General features: G+C 32.2%; 2 protein-coding genes across 9 annotated transcripts; one reads left to right on the top strand and one right to left on the bottom strand.

Annotated features, from left to right (window-relative positions):
- Positions 1-270: 270 nt before the first annotated feature.
- Positions 271-2,477, top strand: LOC107956711 (ubiquitin carboxyl-terminal hydrolase 14). 8 transcript variants are annotated; one of them, XR_005915816.1, is made up of 6 exons: positions 280-1,235; positions 1,338-1,458; positions 1,558-1,614; positions 1,783-1,843; positions 1,994-2,048; positions 2,162-2,477. XR_005915816.1 is itself a non-coding variant. In XM_041096749.1 (5 exons), the coding sequence occupies exons 1-4, from the start codon at positions 739-741 to the stop codon at positions 1,585-1,587; spliced, it is 291 nt and encodes a 96-aa protein (XP_040952683.1). In that variant the 5' UTR covers positions 275-738; the 3' UTR covers positions 1,588-2,048; positions 2,162-2,477. The 8 variants fall into 8 exon arrangements, 2 of the variants coding, with proteins under 2 accessions (XP_040952682.1, XP_040952683.1); XM_041096749.1 differs by having other exon boundaries at positions 275-769; positions 1,011-1,123; positions 1,338-1,454; positions 1,558-2,048; XR_005915817.1 differs by having other exon boundaries at positions 283-1,123; positions 1,219-1,235; positions 1,338-1,454; positions 1,558-2,048.
- An 8,469-nt stretch (positions 2,478-10,946) lies between these two features.
- Positions 10,947-11,757, bottom strand: LOC107954516 (RING-H2 finger protein ATL67). Its single transcript, XM_016890102.2, has one exon. The coding sequence runs from the start codon at positions 11,684-11,686 to the stop codon at positions 11,144-11,146; it is 543 nt and encodes a 180-aa protein (XP_016745591.1). The 5' UTR covers positions 11,687-11,757; the 3' UTR covers positions 10,947-11,143.
- Between the last annotated feature and the right edge of the window lie 281 nt (positions 11,758-12,038).

The following is a 12,038-nucleotide window of genomic DNA, read 5'->3' as shown; positions in this document are numbered from 1 at the left end:
GCTGAAATTTAATGATTAAATGTTAATTTCACGAATTATATAGTATATGATGATATATATTTGTTGATAGATTGAGAATAAAATAACAGTACAAAAAACCGAATAAATGATCAAATTGAACGGAACGTCGGATTTGAGTACTTCTAATCAGTGACAAGTGATAAGTGGTAGCTTTAGCTACACTTATCTGATCAGTGACAAGTGACAAGTGATAAATGGTAGCTTTAAATTGATGCTTCTATGTTAAGACAAGAATGATTCATCTTGAACTGTCATCTTCATTCCTATTAGTATGCTAGTTGATCTTTGGCTAGAGAGGCATTTCATTTCATTTTCATTTGTGAATTCTGGAAAATGTTTTATCTTATTTCTTTTTTAGAATTTGAAACGTGTTGGGAACACCACACAAATTGGGTTGTTCTCTTTCGGTGCTGCTAAAGAATTGACACATCCTCACAGTTTTGTCCCCTGGTTCTAAAGAGAGCCTAGGGGTGTCTCTTAGGTTGCTAAAGAGCAAATCCAACCTCTATATCATAGAAGTCATGGTTTTTATCCATGCCTTGCACTCTTCAGCACCATAGATTTCCATCATACATCAGTTCTTCAGCAGTTTGAGATTCCAAAAAGATAAGCATGTTTGATTGTAAAAAATAGTTTTAGAAATAAAATAAAAATTTAACATTTCTCAAACTCTGTAATTACACAGCTCTTACATGTCTGCTTGAGATCTAGTGGATAATGTTTTATGGGAAGGAGGACTTTATAAATTGTAATTGCTCACATTTTCTATTATTTACAGTTGTTGTTAATAAAAGAAGTTGGAACTAGTTTATCCATCTACTAGCACGTTTAGAGAATTAGAGCTATTACATGTGGAAGTTTGAAGTTTCAAATGTTTTCTGAATGATAAAAGTAAAAGTTTGAAGTTTCAAATGTTTTCTAAATGATTGTATTGCCTTAGTACTATCTGTTGTGGCTAAATAGTAATATCCATGCAATTTGATTTACAGGTGTTGATGGTGGATTTGACAACAATGAACTAGAATATGAAGAAACTCACAAAATAGTCATTTTGCCTAGCTATGCAAATCTTCCTTTTGCATCTATGGAGTTGCCTGAGAAGGTATGGATTGTTTCATTTTTTATTTTTAAAGAATTTTAAAATCAGAAGGTTGGCAGTTGATGCTATTTTAATGGCTGAGGGTGCTGAACGGAAAGAGCATATGGGTATTAAGGTGATTTTTTAAAAGTGTTTAACTTTTTTTGAATAATTAAATTGGGGTTTTCTTTTATCTGAAATATTGATCAATGTTTTGGCATTTGAATTTCATGATTAGGGTTTAACGAAGCTTCTAGCAGACAATGCGCCAAAGGCAATGAAGGAACAGAAATTAGAGAGCTATTTCGGCCGCAAGATTGCCATCGACGCCAGCATGAGCATTTACCAATTTCTCGTTTGTATATTGTTCCCTCGAAAAGAAAAAAAATGAAAGTTTTCTCTTTTATATCCATTTGAGAGCTAAGACTAACTACTAATGTTTTTTTTTTAAATTTTAGGTTGACTGTAGATTGTGGTGGGTCGTATAGGGACTGAAATGCTCACCAATGAAGCCGGTGAAGTTACCAAGTTTTTAACATATTTTTCTCTTCATTCATTAATTCTTTTTTATCTTAAAGAACTATCGTTAGCTGATTCTTATTTTATTTTTTTACCTTTTCAATTAAATTTTCATTATTTGGTTCATAAAATGTTTACATGGGGTCTGCTGGCCTAATCCTTAGTCATTTGCAAAGGCATGTTTACTCGGACAATTCGGCTGCTTGAAGTTGGGCTTAAACCTGTGTAATGTATTTCTTTCCCTTTTCTTTTCATTTTCCTTAGAAGTTAATTAGTCAGTCATTTTAACACAGATATTTTCTGCCTTATGCTGCCTATACGGTACCACATCCCAAAGGCCTTTTATTTGCTAATTCTTGTGGTATTTTCTTTCAGCTATGTTTTTGATGGGCAGCCTCCAGATTTGAAAAAAACACGAGCTTGCTAAGTGGTACTTTATTGCAAATTATTCAAATTGTTTTTTGCTGGTTTCCTTCAAAATGACCTGAGCTTGAGGAGTAGAATGTTGCTTTTTCATAATTTTATACTAATTTTGTCATGTAGTTACTCAAATAGGGCAGATGCTACTGAGGATTTGCAAGAAGCCGTGGAGGTATTTTTCTTTGGTCACACATGGAGTGATAAGTAAAGTTTTCTTTTGTTGTTTCACCACTACGGAAAATTAAGGTGCTGTTGTTTTTAAATAAGGACGACATTGAGAAATTAAATATGTAGCCAAAATTTTGTCACCTGTCAGTAATAGATACTCGTAAAGTTCAATCAATTCAACGCTGTAAGAAAAGGGAAGCATATGTATAATAACCGTGTATTGTAGTACTGATTTTTGTTATATATTAATGAAAAGAATATATGTTCTTTTCCCGTATAATGAAATTTATTTATTTATATATTGTTAGGAAATTTAATTTTTTATGTTAACATTATATGCTATATACATTATTTTTTATATACTAATGATCTATAATTAATTAAATAATATAATCAATTTAAAATAAGGTTAAAGTGTAAATTTGTTGCTATATTATAGGTGAATGATGAAATTTATTACTATAATTTATTTTACTTTTATTGTTAATGAAAAGTAATACATTCAAAATAAAAATTGACCTTTCTATTTGTTATTATAAAAATTCATTTAATAAAAATGCTTTTAGTGGCGTTTTTTCATAAACGCCGCTAAAGAACGGTACTTTTAGTGGCATTTGCGATAAAAGCGCCACTAAAGGTCATGCTTATTAGCAGCGTTTGTGATAAAAGCGTCGCGAAAGATCATGTCTTTAGCGGCGTTTTTCTAAAAGTGCCACTAAAAGTCATGACCTTTAGCGGCTTTTTTGCGGCGCTTGTGGAAGCGACACAAATACTTTTAGCGCCGCTAAAGGCCTAAAAAACGCTGCTAAAAACCTATTTTGGTGTAGTGGTGGTAGCTTTAGCTACACTTATCTGATCAGTGACAAGTAACAAGTGATAAGTGGTAGCTTTAGCTACACTTATCTGATTAAGGACAAGTGACAAGTGATAAATGTGATCCGTGTAAGACCGTGGCAGTGCTAAGGCTTCGAAAAGTGATAAGTGATCATATGTAAGACCATAGTTATACTATGGCAAAGTGGAAGTGAAGTATTCAATTTTCCATAACCGTTCCCTAATTTGATTAAGGATGGTAAGTGACAAATGGGCCCAAAAGAATTAAAGTAAATTGATAAGTGGTAGTGTATTTATACCAGAATGATGTTGTTATTTAAGCTAAAGTGATATTTTCATTGCAAAATTGAGAATTTCATAAATGTGTTAATGAATGGTATAATCGATAAACGTTGAGTTAAATGGTAAATCCGTATTAGTGTTAAACTTAGTGACATTGAATTGTAAGTGAATTAAATGGAAATTGCTAGTGATATGATTTAAATTGTGAGCATTAGCAATTGCGAATTGAATGAAATGGAAATGAAGCATTGAATTGCATGAGTATGTATCGGGTCTCGTAGGCCCTATTTATTAATATTATAATATTTTGAGGATATATTGTTAAGAGTTATAAAAGCATGTTAATAATTTTGAAAGTTTTAATTTAGATGAAATTTTATAACTCGGTTAAATACGTTTACAAGTGTATGTGTTCTGGTAATGCCTCGTATCCTATTCTGGTGTTGGATACGAGTAAGGGGTGTTACAACATGCGTGCTTGAGCAACAATCAATAAAATTTGAATGGTGTCGCCAACAAGGAAGGTGTCATTGAATTAATATTTTAACCCTCTTTCTCAGCAAAAAACAAAAACAAAAAACAAAAAATTCGATTGTTTTGGATTTTTGAAACAAACAGAGAGGGAACAAAAATTCGATTTGAAAACGGTTTTCTTGTAGAGCGGAAAAATAAAAAGTTTGAAAATCGAACCAATTTGTGATATTTATAGAAATAAACTTTTTCTCGAAATAATACTTGTTTTTTGAGCAAGACTGATCCTAGACGTTCCTATCTTTCAACTAAACAATTTCCTCCGCTATTCTCATACCACAAACTGCTTCGAGTGTTGGCTTGAACAATTACGGATCAAACACAGAACAAAATAACTTTCTTACTTTCAGTAGGAAAGTAAATCTCTTTCTCTTATAGAAAACGATAGAACTGTTATTCCTAGGGGTGAACGTTCGATCGAATCAAGTGAAAAAGTTTTGAGTTCATGAGTCCTACTTTATCATCCTAACTCAATTTGAAATTTTTTTAATCAAGTCGAGTGAAATGAAATTTGAGTCGAGTCGAATTGAGTAAAATTGTTCAAGTTAAATTAAAAAAATTAAACATGTCAAATAAAAATATTGTTACAATATAACTAGTTCAATGTTTGAGCACATAAATTTTAAATCATATATATTTGAAAAAGATTTCAAAGGAGAATAACAATAAAAATAAGATACTTGAGTATGATAAATTTGAATAATTAATTAGGTCCCAAAATTATTATTTTAGAAATGTTTTAAAATTTGAACTTTTTAAAATATTTTTAGAATTTTTTAGAATTTCTTTTAAAAATATAAAAATTCAAATTTTTATAAATATTTTGAACTTTAAAAATTATTTTAAATTTTTGAGTTTTTTTTTGTAATTTTTGTTGAGAGAGAGACCAATTTGCTTATTTTCAAAGTTGACAGGGATCAAAAGATTATTTACACCAATCTGTTATTAGAATTATTCGAGTTATTCAAATTGTGAAATTCAACTCGACTCGAACTCAAAACTCGAATTGGCTCGAATAATTCAAATAACTCGATTCGATTAACTCGAAATTCAATTTTTTTTATTTTTTTAATCGATTTAAGTTTTTCTCACCCTAGTTATTTCTGAAAATATAATTTATACTTAGAAATAAATTCTGACAATTTTTTGGCAGAATAACAATATCTCAAAATTGTATTTTTAGCCTTATCGGTGCCATCTATTTATAAGAAGAAGAAGTAAAACCCTAGTAAAATTAGTAGAATGCAATTAGTGCTTATTTAATAGAAAAACAATCCCCTAGTTGAACTGGAAGAGAGAGGGGTTTTGGGCCTCTTTTGTATCAGGTCCAATTATACGTGCTTCCCTGACTTTTAACCCAACACTTTATAATTTAATCCAACCCAATATATATTTTTCTATTTCCCAAAATATACATTATTTATTAAATTAATTTTAATTAATTAATTTTTCCATTTAATAATTTAATTTACTCAATTCTAATTCCATCATGGTAACTTTACCTTTAGAGAATCTATGAAAAAATATATTTAATTTATACATTCAACGGATTCACAATGACAAATTAATTTAATTCTATTTTTGAAATTCAATTATTTACTTAAATAATAAGTCGAAAAACTTAAAATTAACTCTCAAGTCATTTCCATACTTAGTGAGAAACCATATTTATTTCCAAATGTAACTCATTTTTCTAGCTATATCATTTCGATCAATTTCTGTTCATTTGATTCAACATGCAATTCATTTATGCTTTCAATGAGTTAGCAAAGGGACCAATTAGACATATGTAATTAGGGCTCAAATGATTTATAATTAAGTTTCAGCTTTTCACCTATTAATTATAAACTCAAGTAGTCACGAAGTCATTCTTGTATAGTATCGTGACTAAGCTCTCCTAAATAACATACCATTACGAAAGCTACTCGATCAGTGCTCGTCTAATGACCTTGTCATAAGTGTGCTACCCTTATAGGATATCCTTAATATCTTTGGGATCAATCTGCTCCCCCAATATGATATTATTTTATATCATGGTAACCATTACATCTTCCTTTATGAAAAGTCAATTACTATCAAATAGTAATTAAGTTATTCATCACAAAGAAAAATGATCTCTGGCCACGTTTACTTTTCATTTATCATGTAATACCAATGAAAGGATATCATTTACCAATATTCTTTATCTATTTGAACTCAGGCTTTTACTTACATCAAAGTATATGAGTCACGCATACATAGTCCATCCTCCACTCAGGATTAATATATGCCACACTACGAACGTTAGAAGTGAATAAATCTGTAAATAGATTTAAGATCTATTCTACTTGGGTCTTGTCCAATGTACTTTCAGTCTAGTCAATCATATGTATGTCTCTATCTTCTAGGAGTCATCCGTTCAAATGCTTAAGACAAAGCATCTCCTCAAATAAGACTTGATAGACGAAATATTAGCCCTTCAATCGGTTTGCTCATTTTCGATTAGACTACAGACATGTTTAAGTTCATCTAATAATATAAGTTGTTTTTCTTTATTATGATCCGACTACATAATACTGCTTAGTATTAGTTAAATATTAGATAACTAGTGAGCCAATATTTGCTTCCATTTTTCTTTGTTTTTGAAAACCATTGAGGACAATATACAAAGGATGTAATTTATAGATAATTTTTTCAAACCAATTTGTTCGAGAAAATATAAGTATCCGAAATGAATATACTACACTTAGGGTACTAGATCCAATAATAGAAATGAGGTTTAACGATGGAGTAAAACTTGATGAAATCAAAGAAGAGATTAGTGCGAAATACTTGACATTTTAGGAGGAAAATGTTCAGACTATTCTACAAATTTTTAGTTTTGTAACACTCGGTTTCCAATTAACCTAGAAACTTGAAATAATTGAAGAACTAAATTAAAAGAGATCGCAAGTTAGTGGCCTCTATTGAAAGAAATGGGAAAGTTGGAAACTGAATGGAAATGGTTGAGAACCAGACTTGGTTTGGTTAGAATGGAACCAACCGGTTCCTTTGTGAGGGACAAAATGATTTGAAATGAATGGTTCTCATAAGGTTAGTAATAGCGCGGAAAGGGCTATAAATAGTTGGGGAATGACTTTTCAGGGATGATTTTCCTTTCCGAATCTGTTTCATTTTCTTTCGTTCTTCATCTTCTTCGGTAGCTTGAAGAAGGAATAACCATGGAAGGTTCTGCATAGAGCAGACTTCATGAGGATTAAGATGGAAAAGTTAGGGAAACCAGTAAGCTGGTAAAGTTCTTAGCCCTTTTGTATACATAAAAGTTAAAGAAATGAAGTTATAAACTTTAGAACCATTTTAAGGGTTCTATATTTTTCTAGAAAAAAATGGGTTTAAGTTGAGAATATCGAGTATAACCCATGATTCTGGTTGGAATGTTTAGCTGCTAGGAGAATGGAAGTTTTAGCATTCGATAAGGCTAAGCTATAGAGATGATAAAGCTTCAGGTAAGTTTCTAAACTTCAACCATGGCTGTTTTGATTGATGTTGTCTAAGTATGCCATGAAAAGCATATTCGCATGAATGTTCACAGTCTGCATGACAATATGCATGAGGTAGATGTGTGCATGATTGTATGATAATTGTGAAAAAAACCTCTATTGGATAGGTAAAGTTAGGAAGGGAAATGGGGAGTGATCCTGTTATATACCACAACGGGCGAAGCTTTAAGCCTTGCGAGTGGACATTGTGATATTTGAACATCAATGTTAGGTGGTGTAAAGGAGGAAATAGGAGAAGGATTTAGGAAATGAGAATTATGAAATGGTGTTTACTATGACGGTGGCATCGATTGGTCGTTCGGGACGACACCGTGACGGTGGTATGTGGTGTAAAAAAATAAATGAAAGATGTTATGATAGTCTGGTATGAGGTACGCAGCGTAAGACCATGGATGAAAGATGCCATGGTAATATGGTACAAGGTATAAGGTGTACGGTGTAAGACTATAGATGAAAGATGCTACGACAACCAGTTATAATGAGTAAGACCATGGATATGAAAGACTTCATGACATCGTAAGATAGTACGCCAGGATGACAAATCAGTGTAAGACTATAGATGAAAGACTCCATGGCATCTATAGAGATAGTTTGCTAAGACAATAAACACAGAACAAAGATAGTTCACTGGGACAGTAAACACAAAACATAGACAATCTACTAGGACAGTAAACACAGAATAGAGATAATCCGCTGGAATAGTAAACACAAAACAAAGATAGTCCACTGGGATATTAAACATAGGGTAAGTTTAATGGGATGCGAAAAATAAGGTAAAAAGGGTGTAAAACCACAGCTCAGCTGTGGCATCCAACAAGGAGTCTGCCAAAGTAATAAACACAGAGTATTCCACCAGGATGTTCCAATGATGCAAACCACAAAGACGGTAAGTGTGAGTTATGATACACAGGGCGACAAGTAAAACTCGAGGAGTTTGCCAAAAAAGGACAAAAAAAATTAGAAAAGGAAAAATTTGTCAGAGGATAGACATAAATGACGATAAGGCAGATGGGTAAGGACCCAGTAAGAATCAGAGAAAGAATCGGGGACTTGTGAATGACCTGTACATAAACAGTGCTGATGAGAAGCCTCCAAGGATCACAAGAAAAGATCCACAATCAAGAGCCACCAGGGAGTGCTCAATAAATGTGTACACAAAAAGCAAATCTCGTGGGAGGGATGGGAATTCCACTCCCAAGATAAGGATTTTGTCCAAAGGAAAATATGTCTGTCAAGACTATTCCTTTTTAAGGAAGACCTATCGTGGGTACATTGCCACGGTGTTAGCACCGTCGGGAAGAATCAAGCAAGTGGGTTGGCAAACTTGTATAGTGGCACGAGTGATAACCTTTTGGTTCAACAAGTAAGATCGACCTTCACTTATCAGACAAGTGAGTTTCCAAGTAAGGGCTAGAGCGATCGGCGGATTACTTAGAGTAATTCCCCCCACTCTTACTAATAGGGTGGAACGTGAATAAGTCTGTTAGAGTGGTGGGGACTTTTGTGAGTTTTCCCAATACGGAAATGTCAACGAGTTCTTCAAGACTATGGTATGGAAAGAGGGGAGTCTGCCAAGGAAGGTATAACCTAAGGATCCTTGGACGGGAAGCAAGGAAAGTTACCATAGAGGCCATCGAACACCCTGTATGTAGGGTGTATGAACGGAAGGAAAAGCGAGAAGTAAGGATAGGACTCGCTGGTATAGTGAGGTGTCTAGATTATGGGAAAGTGGAGAGTTCGAGTAGAGGAATGTCTTATAGAGTTCAAGTTTTTATTTTATTTTATCTGATATTCATGTCATCAATATGGTTGAATTAGCCTTTAAATGTCATCAAAACAAATCCATAAACATAGAAATTGGAATTCTTGTATCTTTCTTTTGTTTTGCTAGACTTTAGGGGTTCTGATTCTAGCTGTTACTGAATCTGATTGATGATAAAAGTACTATAATAGTCCCTATACCATACCTTAAATTACATATTGATCCCCTATTGAAAAATGTTGATATTAGAGGAAGGGGCAAATTTAGTATTATAATAGCCCCTATTATTTTTCAATAAGAAATTATAAGGTTTTAAAAAAAAAATAGAAATGACAGATTTTTATTTTTATTTAAAAAAATAAAAAAAATATATTTTTCAAACTATAACTTTTAGTTTTTAGATTTGAAAATAATAATAATAATAATAATAATAATAATAATAATAAGCTGGATAAAGTCTAAAATTTTTTAAAATTTTAGACAAAAAAATCTTTAAAATTCTATTTTTTTAAATTTCAAAAATTATGAAAAAGTTATTCAAATTTTAATAAAAATTATGTAAAAATACATTATAAATTATATAATTTTTTTTCGAATTTTCAATAAGAATTCTAAAATTTTCTAAAATTAAAAAAATTATGAAAAATAATCAAACTTAAAAATTGGAAAAAGTATTATTTTTGATAAAAATTAATGTCTTTATGAGAAATATGAAAAGAAGGTAAAGAATCATTAATATTTTAATACTAATTTCATAATTAAGTTAATTTTAAAGGTTTTGTTATTTTTGTTTTGAATTTTAAAGAGTTTTCAATTTTTTTCAAAATTATTTGGAAATTTTTAAAATTTTATTTTTAAAAAAATTAAATTCTTTTTCATTTTTTAAATGTGTAAAAATTTTATTGAAAATTTGAAAGTGTTTACAATATTTTGGTGAAGGATCTGCTTACAACCTTCCGTACTTCCGCACTTCTTTGTACCTTTAGTGTTTTAATGATTTAATTTTTGAATTTACATAATTATACTTGTCAAGCATGTAAGTTTTTAAATCAATCTGATATTTCTATCACGTCGATCTAAAATTATATATAAATATTTATTAAATGGTTAGAAATTTTTTAAAATAAAAAAATAGTTAGAAAATTTTAATTTTAATTTTAATTTGAGTTTTACACCGATACAAGTGAATTTCTCCCTTAATAATTTACATTTTTATACTTTTTTTTAATTAAAATTTTTTTTTTCATAAATTTTACAATTACTAAATTATTTGTTAACCCAACTAACCTTATGAAAATTATTTAACGGCCAATTTACTCCAAATAGAAGCCAAATTGAATGAAGATTTAAAAGTCAGAAATTAAATTTTTTATACCTTAATATATAAATAAATATTTAATTGCACAATTTCCACAAACGAAATATTATGTTCTTTCATCTAATTTATAAAATAGTTGGGTTTTTTTTTTTTAGCTTTTCATTAGAGACTAAAATGCAATTTGAGAGACAAAGCCATTGTTTGGCGGAGAAGTGAAGTTGTTGACTTCTTGCATCCGAAATTCCGGATGCATTCCATCGAACATTGCGAAGCGTCAACATGGACTCGGTAACGGGTAACGGCAGGCAGGCAGGCTCTACTTTCCAATCATCACCACTGACAAAATTGGCTCTGCACTTCACAACCCAATAGTAAAGTAAACTGCACTTCCTTCGTTGGCAGTTTTATGTACAGTACAAAAAACAAATAGGACCATAACATTTGAAAAGACTGAAACAAGACACCATTCCCATGAAAAAAATTGAAGTTAGTGTTTACAAAATTTGGTACAAATTTCAAAAATAAGTTGGGAGAAATGAATTCCATGGCTCTCTAATTGATTTCATGCTCAGAACTGAGCCTCTTCTCCCCTAAACAATCAAAATCACAATCCATTGACCAACCTCCATCGAAACTGAGAGAGATGTATTTTAAAAAAACTCAAAAAAAAGTCACCTCATCCTCCTCCGGTCCGCAGCGTGCTGAGACAAAGGCACGATTTCCGACAAAGGCGTAGAAAGCGGAGTTGGAAGCGGCGAGTTCCGGCAAATGGGACAAGACCCATTAAGTTTCAACCAAGCATCCAGACAAGAAACATGGAAATAATGCCTACACTCAGGCATCATCCTCAACATCTCCAAATCCCTATACTCGCATAAACAAATCGAACACGTCGTGTTAACGTCAGTAGAACCCACAGCAGCAGCCTCTTTAGTGAACTGGAACTTGGGGTATGAGTTTATAACGGCTTGATCGAGCCCAACGACGACGTTCTCATCGTCCTCATCTTCAGCAACGAAAACAACCCGGGGAAGGATGATTCCATCGGAGACGGGGACAGGGTTGGGAGAAAAAGAGGAAGAAGGACGGCAGCATATGTAGGAAGCGAGGAGGACGATGGACAGGAGGACAAGGAAAGCAAGGGCAATGGCGATGGAGTAGCCGAGGCCTAAGTTGGTGAAATAGAGAGGGGAAGAATGGGAATGGGTGGACATTTGAGGAGGGGAATAAGAGAATCCATTTGATTAAGGAAAAAGAAGAAAAAGAAAACGGAAAAGAAGGTGGGGAAGATTTAATGCTCCAGCTGCAGCATTTATTTACTCACTTTCCAACATTTATTTCTGCGTTCTAAATTACAGAGGGTTCAAATAACTTCAATTTTAAATTACGAACTGACGTATATTAGCCATTTCCTTTTTATCATTTTACACCATGTTTGGTTGGGGAATGTTGGGGGAATACGAATGCATTCCCCCAATTCGGTAGCCCATCCCTATTCTATTGTTTGGTTGGCTATAATGGGCTATTACAACCCTATTCCATACAGCTTTATTCAAGGCAAAATTG

The sequence above is a fragment of the Gossypium hirsutum genome, chromosome D07 (genome assembly GCF_007990345.1).
Source record: "Gossypium hirsutum isolate 1008001.06 chromosome D07, Gossypium_hirsutum_v2.1, whole genome shotgun sequence".
Classification (NCBI taxonomy): domain Eukaryota; kingdom Viridiplantae; phylum Streptophyta; class Magnoliopsida; order Malvales; family Malvaceae; genus Gossypium; species Gossypium hirsutum.
The sequence above is the reverse complement of the archived record's forward strand: the minus strand, read 5'-3'. Positions and strand labels throughout refer to the sequence as shown.

Coding starts and splice junctions, on each gene's coding strand:
- LOC107956711 (XM_041096748.1), top strand. CDS start 739: ATGTTTTATGGGAAGGAGGACTTTATAAATT. Junction 770..1,010: donor GAAGGAGGACTTTATAAATT/GTAATTGCTCAC, acceptor TTTGATTTACAG/GTGTTGATGGTGGATTTGAC. Junction 1,124..1,337: donor CTATGGAGTTGCCTGAGAAG/GTATGGATTGTT, acceptor TTTCATGATTAG/GGTTTAACGAAGCTTCTAGC.
- LOC107954516 (XM_016890102.2), bottom strand. CDS start 11,686: ATGTCCACCCATTCCCATTCTTCCCCTCTCTATTTCACCAACTTAGGC.